Genomic DNA, 13,148 nt, shown 5'->3' on the forward strand with positions numbered 1-13,148 from the left:
ATTTTTTTAGGTGTCTAGTTGTCCTGGATTCGATAAGAATATCTGCAGTTTACATGATTTTTATCACAAATTTTAGGTTTCTAACGCTTTTCCAGCTTTCGGCGTATAAGACGTTACTTATATTTATAGCCACATATACTTGTTTGTTTTTTTGAATTTCGTGTAAAGCTACTTGAGGGACATTTATGCCAGCTATCCCTAATTTTGAAGTGAGAGACTAGCGAGAAGGCAGCCAGTGAATACCACGCACAGCCAACTTTTGGGGTACTCTTTACCAACTAATAGTGGAATTGAATGTCACATTATAACGACTAATGGCTAAATGGGGAATATATTCGGTGACACGGTTCGATTCCTCGACCCAGAGGTTGCGAATCGAGTACCCTAGTCATCAGGCCATACCAGACCTTAATTACAAGTTAATTATTGGTCTTCTTTCTGTATTAAGCTGTTTATTACTCTAAACACTTCTTGTAAACGATTTCTTTGTTTATTTTATTAAGAGCAAAGCCACATAATGTGCTATTTGTGCTCTAGCTGCTCGCCGCATGTATCGAAACCCGCGTTTATACATAAGCCTTAGACTTCAGACATCAGACTTAGGGGTGTTGTGAGTAAAGCTGTGCTGTTCATCATATGGTGTTACATGTATCCTCCTTTATGAGAATTATAAATTACTAAAAAAAAAAAAAGCCTTCTGAAAGTAAAACGATCTAGTTCAGCAAATGTTTCAACTAAACTTTAAATTTGCTACATTATTTAAAGAGTTAAATTTTAGTTCTGATCTCTGAACCGAGTTTGTCTGCGTATACAAAATTATACCATATAAATATAATTTTTAGACAAACGTACGTATCAAGTAAAAGTATAAGTAAAAGTCGACTTTATTATTATTATTAAGTGTAGCACCAAAATTAATTATACTTGTCGTTGGACATTTAATACTAATGTCTTATAAGAAATATAATTTATTAGTTATGATTAGACGTTCATACAATAACAGTTGTTGTTGTAGTACAAAAAGTTTTACACATGCGCTTTGCATCTGTTGTAACTTGTAAGTTATGGCGGGAAACAATATTATCGTTATTTAGTGTATATATATATATATATACACACATTTTTGTATATGACTATGATGTATTGTCGATAGTAGCATTAATTAAGCCTAATTTGACTTAATAGTGTCCCTAGTTTAGACCCTGGTAAGTTTTAGTGTTTTAGTAACATAGTAAAATGATTAAACATTAAAGTATCTATAGCTGTGGTAATGTTAGATTATCGGTTGTTTACTAGTGTTAGTGTACAAATTAAGAAGCAAGACATTCGAAAGAGCAGGGCCCAAAGTTAATAATAATAACGCTATTATGCGGCCACAATATTTTCATAATTTACACACTTATTGAGTTAATGTCAATTTACAGTTCGAAGTTGAAAAACAATCAGAAATTAGGATTATCTGGAAACTTAAAAATGTTTTTGATATGTCATTGCATTTTTGGAAGATTCATTAATACTAATAGAACAGTCAAAAATTAATAATTTTTATTGTTAATAATTATTGATTCCAGTTACTTGTTTTTTGTTGTTTTTTTTAAACTGATAAACAATTATCAACAGATAAACCTATAAAAGTATAAAGCTTACCTTTGTTCATGATCTTGGACTTTCAACACTAAAATCAATTTTCCAAATCTAGAACTTCTCATTGTTTTTATTTAGATCATCTTAAACTCAGAGATATCTTGTGTACATGTAGGTTACTGAGTGAAGTCTTGGATTCATATTTGTGATTTGATTATTTGAAGAAATTTGTATAAGCTTTGAATATATAGGGATAGCCTTCATCTTAGGTATATGTATTTCTCTGTTAGAATAATTAACTTATAAAATAGTTTTCTTAACCCATTAATTACGGCAGGAGCAGCTCAGTTGCCATTTTCTGACTCGCAGATAAAACTGAGTTGCCATCAATCACAATAAAATGGTAATTTTTGTCATTCACATAGAGTTTTATATATATATATATCCGTCATCCACAGTTAATGGGTTAATGATGACCACATAGTGTGCTGATAGTTTGGATTTTTAAAGTTTGCTGTTGAAAAGTGTTACATGTTTTTGAAAAGTTACATTTATTTGGGTTGATCTTTTAGGATTAGGAGTGATGACAGTGAGCCAGATAGCTTGCTTTTATGTTGTTTTTGTGTATAATCCATGTCTTTCTATAATATTATTGTTCATACTTAACTATATGTAGATCTATTAGTACAGATTGTAGAAATTATTATTTGGTTGAAATTTTTAGGTAGGCTCATTTATGTTGAAAACATTTTAAAACAATTTGTATTGAATCATTCTTAAAAGATATGGATCTGTTTTATTTATTTTTAGAAAACATAAACCAGTATGGCAGGAGACTATGAAACACATGCACAAGAAGAAATTTTGCATAGTGATGAAGACGAAACAGAGCTGACAACCCCTATAGAAGTTCTTCAGAAGTTAGAAGAAGTAATAATATGGTGTTCTACCTTAGTCTCTAATATCTTACGAGTTCCTTTAAATCATGAGGAAGTTATAAAACTTTTACTATAATGTTTGGTAATGTGTATTAGATGCTTAATGAAAGTTTAGTGTACATATTTTGATTGATTATATGACCTATGTGTCTTTCAGTTTCTATAAAGAATATTTAAGATTTATCAAAGTTTGTCTGTTATATGGTAAAACCTTTCAGTAATGTGTAAGATTCTAACCTGAGGTGATGTGAGACTTCTGAATTGTCAAGGCTATTCTTCTCCAAGCAACCAAAACATTAGAAACCAATTTAATTTCATTCAAATGTATGTATACCTATTCAATAAAAGTTTTTAAAAATTGAAATTAATATGCACACCCTATGGCATAAAATAAAATTTAAGGGTAACAAAGAACATGTTGATCCTTTTAAAATGTCCCATCCACTAAGCTAAACTTTAAAATAAAGTCATTTGTCATTCAAATATTTACCAAGCCTTCCCTTACACTCCCTTAAATTTACTACATCTGTCACATCTGAAGGCAACCCACTTTAAAGGCCAACCACCCTGTTAGAAAAATTAAACTGTCTTAACTAAAGATGACTCCCACCATGCCAGTATTTATATTTATGTTCCATAGCCCTACCATTCTCAACATTAAGTACAAAAAAAGATGATGCAACAGTATTACGAATTCCCTTAACAATTTTAAACATTAAAATCAATTCCCCGTTAGCTGTTTTTTGTTTTTTTTTCCTCTTGAAGATAAAACAGTAAACCCCCTCTGGATCCTTTCCAACTATTCAATGTCCTTCTTAAGGTAAGAAGTCTAAGACTAAACACAATACTCCAAATGTGCCTAACCAGTGACCTATAAAATGAAATTATAACCTCTTGACGTTTATTCAGTATTTATGTAGATGCATCTTAAAATTCTATTTGCCTTGCTACTAGCAATAGCATGCTGCTTGGATGGCTTAAGAGACTGATCATCCAAAACACCACTATCCTTTTCTTTCATAACACTGTTAAAATTATTCCTATCAAAATTATACTTGTAATTCAAATTATATTATCCTACATGCATTACCTGTCATTCATTATAGTTAAAAGCCATCTGCAATTTATTTGCTCAGCTCACCAAATAATCCAAATTCTTGACTCAACTCCATTTATAACAACCCACTGTTTTCTTCCATTCAGCCACATTTTTTACCCAATGAGCCAACTTACCTCCTCACACCTATAGATATGTTTTTTTTTGTGGCACCTTGTCAAATGCTTCCTGATAATCCATATACACCAAATACACACCCTTACCTCTCATCTAAATAAGCAGTATCTCTTTAAAAAATGTCAAAAGATTAGTAAAGCAAGATTATCCCCCAGTAAAATCAAGTTGATTATCAAACAAGATTTTGAACTTGTCACCTTGCATATCTTGTTATTATGTAGCACTCAACGACTCTTACTTAATCACCTTTCTAAGTACATCTTCTTCAGTACTGATATTAAAGCTAATAATCGAGTCTTCATTTTCAATCATGTATTATTATTATTAAGAACATTTCTTAAACATGGCATTTGTTTCATCTTTTGGCATTTTTATGTCAGTAAATATGCATAGTTTTGCCCAACCATAATAGATAACTGCAAAAAAATCTTTGCAATATCTGATAAAAATAATTTTCTTACAGGCCTGGTTAAACGAAAAGTTTGCTCCTGAACTTCTGCCTTATAAAGGTGAATTAGTTGATTGTATGTTAGACCAGCTTCAGCACATGGACCAAAACCTACGACGTGTGAAACCTGGAGATTTTAGGATCATCATTCATAAAATGGAGGTAATAAACTACTTCTGCTGATTTTATGAATAGATTTGTTTGGAAACAAATGTTCTAATGACATTTGTATAAAACAGTTCAAGTCAATTAAGGAAGATGTAAATCACTATATTTTCTTTAAAAAGTAATCATATAATTAATGAGTTTGACATAAAATTGGCTTGGAATATTAACAGTTTTTTTATTCATTACTTCTTTTTTCTTATTATTATTGTAGATTTGCAGTAGTTAATGCTTTCCTTGTGATGGCTTTCTAATATAGAGCTTTTCTAATACTATGGACTGAACTTTGCATACCTTTAATGTGATTTGATTAGATCTGAGTATTACAGGGTGTCTGGAAATCATATTAAAATGTATTAGAATTTATTTCTGAGTTTTTCCGAAACACTTGTAAACAGTTCGTTAATGTAATTTCTGGAATACTGTGTATTCCATTCCTTATGATAGGAGCAATAGTGGAGCATATATGTGAAAAAAAGTTGTATCAGATGCTCTCTTTTGTCAGAAAGCATGAAAACTTGTTTAGGAAGGTTTTAAGATATGCTGATTTTAAAACTGAAGGAAGGAAGCAAGCTTTTAGGACAAGGTGTCCTGTTTATAATTGAGGATCATATAAGTTCAAGTAAGGCTCAAAAATACTGTAGAAATATGTGTGCTGAGAAAGCAATAAATCAAACAACTTCAAGCTTACTCTTTAAGTGGCATGTGTGAGCAGCAATACTTTTGTTTTCTCTTTTAAGTGCCTTTTATCTATATAGCATTAGTTGTAATTAAACAGTAGTGCTGTTCATGTAATTAGGTTATCACCTTGACACCTTGTTATGATTATTAGTTGATGTTTAGTTAGATCTGACAAACACAGTTAAATAAGGAAGTTATTCTTCATTTAGCATTTTTTGATTGAATAATGAATATTAAATTGCTGTAACTTTTTCTTTATGAAAGGAATATTTCCCTAAGCAACACTGGTGGCATTTTAAACTTGTAATAAGTAGACAAAATATAAAGTTAAAGCTAAACTATTGTTTAGCCCAGACAAGGTAAACATGAACACCAGGCATCACTGTAGCTAATTATGTAAACAACGGCCACTAGGCCATGCCTTCACATTTGTGAGCTGTGTACAAACAGAACACTGCATATCTTTGCATGTAGTTGCTCAATCATATGTAATACTAGCTATCATGTCATGTAGGAGTACAGTTGGCATGTATCTAAAATCTAAACAATGGCAGAGCTACTAATAATGATCTTTGGTAAAAGTGTAGCCTTATAATTGACAGTGAGTGCTGTTGGCTAGTTGCCTTCCCCCTGGTGGGCAGTTCAAAATTAGGAATGGTGGAAGATAACGTCAGTAATTTTTCCATAACTAAAGAAACAAATGTAATGCCTCCATTGCTGAAAGGGCAAGCATGTTTGGTGGCAATGGGAAGTGAACTCTCAAACCATGAGTCAACCACCTGAAGCCAAACAAAGGCATCCACCATTATTGTACCTTATTTCTATGGACTGCTCCAGAATTTTGTAAATAGGTTGGGAAACTAAATGGACTTTTATCTCAATGGAGAGGGGCAATCCAGTACCCAAAGAACAACTTTAATTTAAAAAGGGTGAGAGGTGATGGAATACACCCATTTTATCCCCCCCCCCCAAATGTCATGCTTTCTAACAAATTTCAACATCTTTGTCATTTATCCACCTCACTACAAAATCTTCTTAAGCTATTTTGTAACAAAAGTAATGAGATGTAATGTGATATGAATAAATTTACTTTCATAGAAACCTAATACAAGTATGAATCAACGTATAGAATGTCATACAGCTCATTGAAACTTTAATGTACCTCTAATATCTTATTATTTTTAACACATAAAAAATTAATAAGTTACTTTATAACAGACTTGATCTGAATTGGATGGTTAATAGACCCATGCTATAGCATGGAGCTTGTCAAAGTGCTACAGGGACTGATGCACAATTTTCTTGTTACCAGTGCTTCTTCCTAAATAAGGAAGTATGTTTCTTATGTTTAAGGGCAATATTCTTAGTTGTGTGTACTCTTGCTACCTTCTAGTCTTCACTATTAAACCTGAAGCTCTATAATTATCAGCAGTTTGACCATGTAATCTGATTTGTCTTGTTTGTGTGAAGCTTTAGCTCTATTAAGCCAATTTCTGTTTGGCACAAAATCTAGGTTCCACATACGCTAGTTGAGTGTGAAGCCATAAAAAAACAAAACAGTTATTTCAAGCATATTCTTCACACTTCAGGTAGGAAAAATGGAGAGAGAAAAGAAAATATAAACTGGAAAGAAATATCTAAAAGTTATTAAGATACATAATGGATGATAGACTTCACAATGACCTGACAACAAAACTCTTTATAATCATAAACCATTATCACTGTAGAAAAATTTCATGTCTTGCCCTTAGCCCTGATTTACCTGTATAATAAATATATGAAAAGTGCTTTTGATTTGATATAGTAAGTAAAATGGTAATTGATAGTTTTTGTTTATTTTTCATCTTATTTACATGATAGCTCTTTGAGTTGCATTTTGATAAGAGTTAGAAAAATTAGACAGATACCTTTGTTATTATTTTTTTCTAATACAAAATGCTCAAAACATAGAAGTTTTAAGGGGTTTTTCCCTCAACTCCCAAAGGAGGGTACTACTGGACCCTGCTAGGCTTCTCAGACTCCAATCTTTTATGGCAGTATTAAGTTGTTTATAAAGTTTGTAGAAAGAACCTTGATATAGTGTTAAGAAAAATTGCTGATGAATGTAATGTAAAACAATACAGGTACGATTGCTACTTAGTTGAGATAACAATAAGATGTAATGTAAAGCAATACAGCTATGATATACTACTAGGTTGAGTGAGGCAGCAGTAAGATGTAATGTAAATCAGTACAGCTATGATTGCTACTTGGTTCAGACTAGGGTCAAATTAGAGGGGAGGGGCAGGAGGGCCATTTGGCCCAGGTCTCGAGCTCAAAGGAGGGCCTCAAATTTAAACACGTGTTATTTTTTTGCATTTGTTAAATTTTATGACTTGTCTTCATGCGTCTCCCAATCAGACCAAAATGTGACACACATTCTGAGCATAGAGCTGCAAATTAAATACTCAAATTATGTTTCACTTTTCTTCTGGGCTAATGATTGTCTTATTTTGTTTTTATGTGTCATAATTTTTTTTATTATTATAGATGTAATGTAAAGCAATAACAGCTATGACTACCATGTGGTTGATGTAACAGCAATACAGCTAATATTACAACTTGGTTGAGACAACAATAAGATGCAAGATAAAGCAGTAACAGCTGTTACTACCACATGGTTGAGGCAACAATAAATGTAATGTAAAGCAATACAGCTATGAATGCCACTTGGTTGAGACAACAATAAGGAATTAATTAGAGCTGAATGATTTTACCAAACCTTATGTTTAGGGTGTATAGATATATATATACACACACATACACACCTAAACATTTTGTGAGGAAGTATAGAGGTAGAGATAAATCATAAAATAGCGTGATGATAAACAGTTTTCATTAGGTTTTAAGCAAAATATATCATTAATTTAATTTAAATGCCCCTGATGTAATGGAAAAATTAAGGGGATTGTGAAAAAGAAACATCTACAGTGTATTGTGATTTTTTATCACAAATGTTGGGCTTATTTTATGTTTTCTTTAGATTCTTATTTTGACTATTTTAATCAAGTTTTGTAGTATTTTATAAGTACTTTTTTCATTTCAGCTTGATCGAATTCAATTTGTCTTGAATAGTTACCTAAGAATTCGTCTAGAAAAAGTAAGTTTCTTGAGATTTCTTTTATAGTATGCTTAATGTTCTGCAGGTAAATTTGACCAAGACTCTTAAAAACATGCCCTATGTTCTGTTTATGCTTTTTTAATTGACATAGTATAATTTGTCAAATAAAATAGGATTATCTGTGTCAAAAAGCTATATTCATAGTTCTGTTATCTATATGAATCTTATTATATTGGTGTTCAGTTAATCAGCACTGTATTTGGATATTATCCTGATTTTGACATTATTGATTTGCCTAGTAAAGAAGAGTTAAAAGTATGATGCACTGTAATTATATTCACATTTGTTTTATTTTAAGCATATTATTAGTGATTTTATGAGTTCATATCTGAAGTTTTGCAGAAGGTATGTGGTTGTATAACTAAGTAGAGTTCTTCTGGCAGTACAAGTATTTTAAAGTTGTGATCAATACAGGAAGAATATATATATTTTTAATTCTAATTTTCTTTTGTCAGATTGAAAGATTTGGCGCTTATCTTCTTAACTTAGAAGCTCAAGAGGAAGCTGAAAACATTGAGTTAATGTCTCCAGAAGAAAAATTATTTGCTCAACAGTTTGTTCAAATTCATGTTTTTAGTAATTTAAATATTAAATATATATATATACATTAATATTACTATATCCCCACTGTTGTGTGGGTTGTACTTCTGCAGGTACCTTTATTAAAAAGGTACATTTTACCATTCTCCTGATAGACAGTACAATCTGTAGCTGTATTTTTTACAATAATATATTTTACCATATAATTCATGAATTTGTACATATTCATATACAGTATCAATTATAAGTGTGAGTCCAACAACAAAAGACAGACTAATTTTGCTGTAAGAATGGGAACCACTGTTGGCCAAACATTAATGCTGTCTGTTTTGCTATATGAACATATTTTTCTAATTACAAAAAATAATTATTCCCTTCATAAATATTATCATTGCATGGATGCACATTAACCCATCCTTTATGGGCTGGGTGTAATACACCCAGCTCGTAAACACAAAAGTATCCATGAGAGTAAATATACTATGATTTTTAATAATGTATGCACATTAGTTAGCCAGGCTGTTTTTTGTTCAACTTGGTGCATGATGGTGAATAAAACAAAATACACAGCCTGGCTAACTAATGAATGAATATGTACTGTAAAATTCTTATCAGTGCTATAAGTGTAGCTATCAGTTTGGCCACCAATTTCGATTTTATTCCTTTAAGTCCGTCACATGCTCAATTCTTTTTTTAGGCCGCAACTTCTTTTCATACCTAAGGTGTTTTTCATTAGATATCATGACTTTTTGTCAATACACACCAACAAACCACAGCAACTAAGAAAATGACACTCAATAGAAACCAACATTAGCTTTAGGATCACAATCCTATTATTTGGAACAGATCTGTACTTTACAGAACCAACCAGATTGTTTAAAATATATGGTGGTTGATTTTCCTCTATAAAACAGTGTTAATACCTTCCTTTATAGTCATCACCCGCTTGCCCTTGGTACAGCCATATCAAATATCATTATTTATGCTAATTACGTAAGCAGATACTAACATCAAGTGAAACTAATCGCTCTTTAATTAGGAGAGTTTCATAAAATTTAGCAAATTTGTGATTAAAAGTTGGCAGTGAATAATGAATAATAACTGTTTACTTGTATGATTCTTTTGAAACCTTGAGATAGAAACTGCTAATCTAGCTTCCTTAGCCTAACCAATACTTATGTATCTACATGTGCTTTCACCCTATAATTTTGCTGCTGTATATCAACCATCTTTAATCTGAATAGCAAAAAACTAAAAATGGCCCACCTTTTCTCTTAGGTGAAGCTGTAGTAAAAATTTCGGATCTGGTCGCTCATGTGACTTTTTGCATAGGCTTGCACAAAAATTTTGGTCAAAATTGAATAGTTTTTGTTAAATAACTTTGCACATGTAGCTTATATTCAGGCCAAATTTGACACCTAATTATAAGTTTTAAAGATCTATCAGTGTGCCAAATTTGAAAAAAATCCAAAAAGTTAAATATGTTTTCTGTCAAATAAAGTTTCTGTATTTTTAATGCAAAGAAAGAAAAAAGGAAGAAATTCAATAAAAATTGGAGATTTTATATTTCATCTATTCCTTAATGGATTGCCTTGAAATTTGGTATGTGAATTAAGGGTCCAGTAGAGCACTTCCACTGAAAATATGTGATAATTTGGATACCACAGTCTGAGCTACAGAAAGTGGAAAATTTGTATTATCGTGTGTCTTGATATATCCATAATTTCTGACCAAAACAAGCTACTTACATAGATTAAGAATTAACCTAGTAATTGATATACATATAACTAGTTTAATATATCATTCTGACTATGAGTATGCAAGGCCATAAAACAAAAACTTGTAATGATTAGAATATATTGATTCATCAGTTGTGTATCCTAGTATGTTTACATGTACTTAAAATGTAATTAATGTTTGGTACAATATTTCAATTTTTTTAAAATAAGTTTTTATCATACAAGCTTAATATCTGATCTTAACTTATATTTCTAATATTATGTTAACTTTATTATACAAATTATTTTATTCAGATATGTTATAATTTTCATAGTATTTTCTTACCAAGCAACACAGGTGTTAAAAAGCAGTTATGATTTTTATATAGCCACTAGCACACTTAACATCCACTTTGGCTGAGATATTTTTATTTCTTTAGTTCTTAGTTTATCTGTAATTTTTGTCACTGTTTCAAGATTTAAGGCATTTTGTAATCATTATAATTTCTCTAAATAAATTTTGAGATTTTTTATTAAATTTTTTTATTGATATCTTGGTTTGTAATTTTTGTAGTAATTTGTTTCTGCTTCCTGCCAGTAATCATAATTTTTCTGTACAAAATTTTCCATTATACTGGAATAACTTTCTTTCCTTACACTGGGTATTAAACTATGTCAGGTAAAGTCTAAAACTTACACAAAATACATATGATAATGTAAGTGCATAATTCTAAATATAAATCATATTTTTTACGTGTAATAATATGGATCATTAATAATATAAGTGCAGAATAATCTAAAGGAATATTTCATTGTATTAGTCAAATTAAGTTTTCCAAAACTGTATGTATATATGATGTAAAATATTCAATCCTTGAGAGTTTACTTTTATTCAATAATTTTGTGAACACAGTAAAACCATCTAGGTGTGATTTTAGGTATGTTGGAAACATTGAAGGCTATCTTCATGATACTATCCTCCAGCACATGCCTCCTAACATGGAACATTTTCAATTAGCTTCTGTAGGTAAGATTTGCTTTCTGTGTCAGTTTGTGGTAGCAGAAATTTAGTTTGAAGGTTATATATTGAAAGGTATATTTACAGAACTCAAGACGTGTTACATGTGTACCCAGTAAGTTTTTGTAGATAGTTTATTTCTCAAAAAGAAATTAACTTGTAAAGAAATAGATTATGACAAACATATTGATAAAAACTTTTCCACTGAAGAACAAATTTTAATAATGAAAGTGGAATTACATAGCTCTTTAATGGTATTTTAATCACATGTAAAACATTATTTGTCTTTAAAGTGGTTTTGTGCAGAAAAAACCTATAAGTTATTTGTAGCTTGTTTAAAAATACTTTGCATTGAGGCCAAACCTGGCATTGACACTTCTGAAATTTGGAAACATGATATTTTCAAATGCTTCAATCTTAAATTAATAAATCCCAGGAAAAATTTATTACTGCTTCTCTTAATAAAGCAGAAAAAGAAATTAATTTCTCTTGTAGAAGGGTGCAGGTTGGGTTCTCTGTTACAGCTCTTGAGTTCTTTTTTGAAACCTATTGGATTTGTATTAAGGAACTTTTAAATATTCTATAAATTTACTTAATCAGAGTTTCTGGATTATTTGTAATCATAATCTAGGTTTACACTACCAATTTTCAAGTAAACCTGTTCATTCAGATCAGAAAGCTTCAAAGCTCTTGATTCCCCAATTTGTGTCTCTTTCATTTATTTTTAAAAAAAATTTGTTCATTGTGTATATTCTAAAAACATTACGTGCAAAATTTCAAGGGTTTATGTAAAAAAATGTGGGAGGAGTTCAAAAATCAAGTAAACATTAAAAACCAAGTATGTGAATCACTTGTCAATTTATATATATATATATAAAGCTCAAAAATCTGTGTGTCTGTCTGTTTGTCCCTTATCTAACTACTCCTAGATCACTGGGCCAATCTCAACCAAACATTGTAGGATGATAGTCTGGAACAAGGAGCATGTGAATGGGGGGTTCAAAAACCTCCACCTCATTATTGCTGTTATTGAGAATTTATAATCTTTGACATAAGTTAATGTTAACTACATTTGTATATAGTGCCACGTTCTTACACCAAACAAAATATACTGGATGAAATTTTCCATATCCTGGTGGGACAGCAGTAATTCTTCAGATTTACAATAAAATCAGGGGTTCAATTCCCCTCGGTAGACACAGCAAATTGCCTGACGTGGTTTTGCTATAAGAAAACACACACATTAAAATTTCTATAACACAACATACACACAGTGTGGGGGAGGGCACTCAAACATCTATGGAGGAATGTAATATAAAAAAAACCACCACTATTGCAATAATACAATAATATCAGATGAAGTTGATATGACAACAGCCACCATAACACTGATATGAAGAGCCATTTCTTGAGTTATACCCACTTCCAACTTTGACCCATGACCTTACAGCTTCATCCAATGACTGTTAGTTAACCAATAACGTGAAACAGTGTGGAAGGACATTAAGAGGTGGGTGTTGAAAACAGGTAACAGAAAGCACCCCTACTGCCACTACTTTGGTCGCTACCTCTTTGTACCAAAGTCACACTGACCATCACACAGTGTATACCATGTTTTAAGTATATACATAGTGAGTTCTTAATGCTTGTACAACACTTTTG

At 31.1% G+C, this 13,148-nt stretch overlaps 1 protein-coding gene across 4 annotated transcripts in view; it reads left to right on the plus strand.

Annotated features, from left to right (window-relative positions):
- Positions 1-771: 771 nt before the first annotated feature.
- The window catches only part of LOC106465913 (DNA replication complex GINS protein SLD5-like), a 15,750-nt gene continuing 3,373 nt past the window's right edge, over positions 772-13,148 (plus strand). For 2 of the 4 annotated variants that reach the window (XM_013926149.2, XM_022393855.1), the window contains exons 1-6: positions 1,072-1,205; positions 2,395-2,514; positions 4,220-4,366; positions 8,136-8,189; positions 8,666-8,763; positions 11,407-11,495. In XM_013926149.2, coding sequence (XP_013781603.2) covers positions 2,410-2,514; positions 4,220-4,366; positions 8,136-8,189; positions 8,666-8,763; positions 11,407-11,495 — 493 coding nt within the window. In that variant the 5' untranslated portion in view covers positions 1,072-1,205; positions 2,395-2,409. The other 2 variants (XM_022393853.1, XM_022393854.1) reach the window with 2 other exon arrangements.

The sequence above is a fragment of the Limulus polyphemus genome, unplaced genomic scaffold (assembly GCF_000517525.1).
Source record: "Limulus polyphemus unplaced genomic scaffold, Limulus_polyphemus-2.1.2 Scaffold2093, whole genome shotgun sequence".
Lineage (NCBI taxonomy): Eukaryota > Metazoa > Arthropoda > Merostomata > Xiphosura > Limulidae > Limulus > Limulus polyphemus.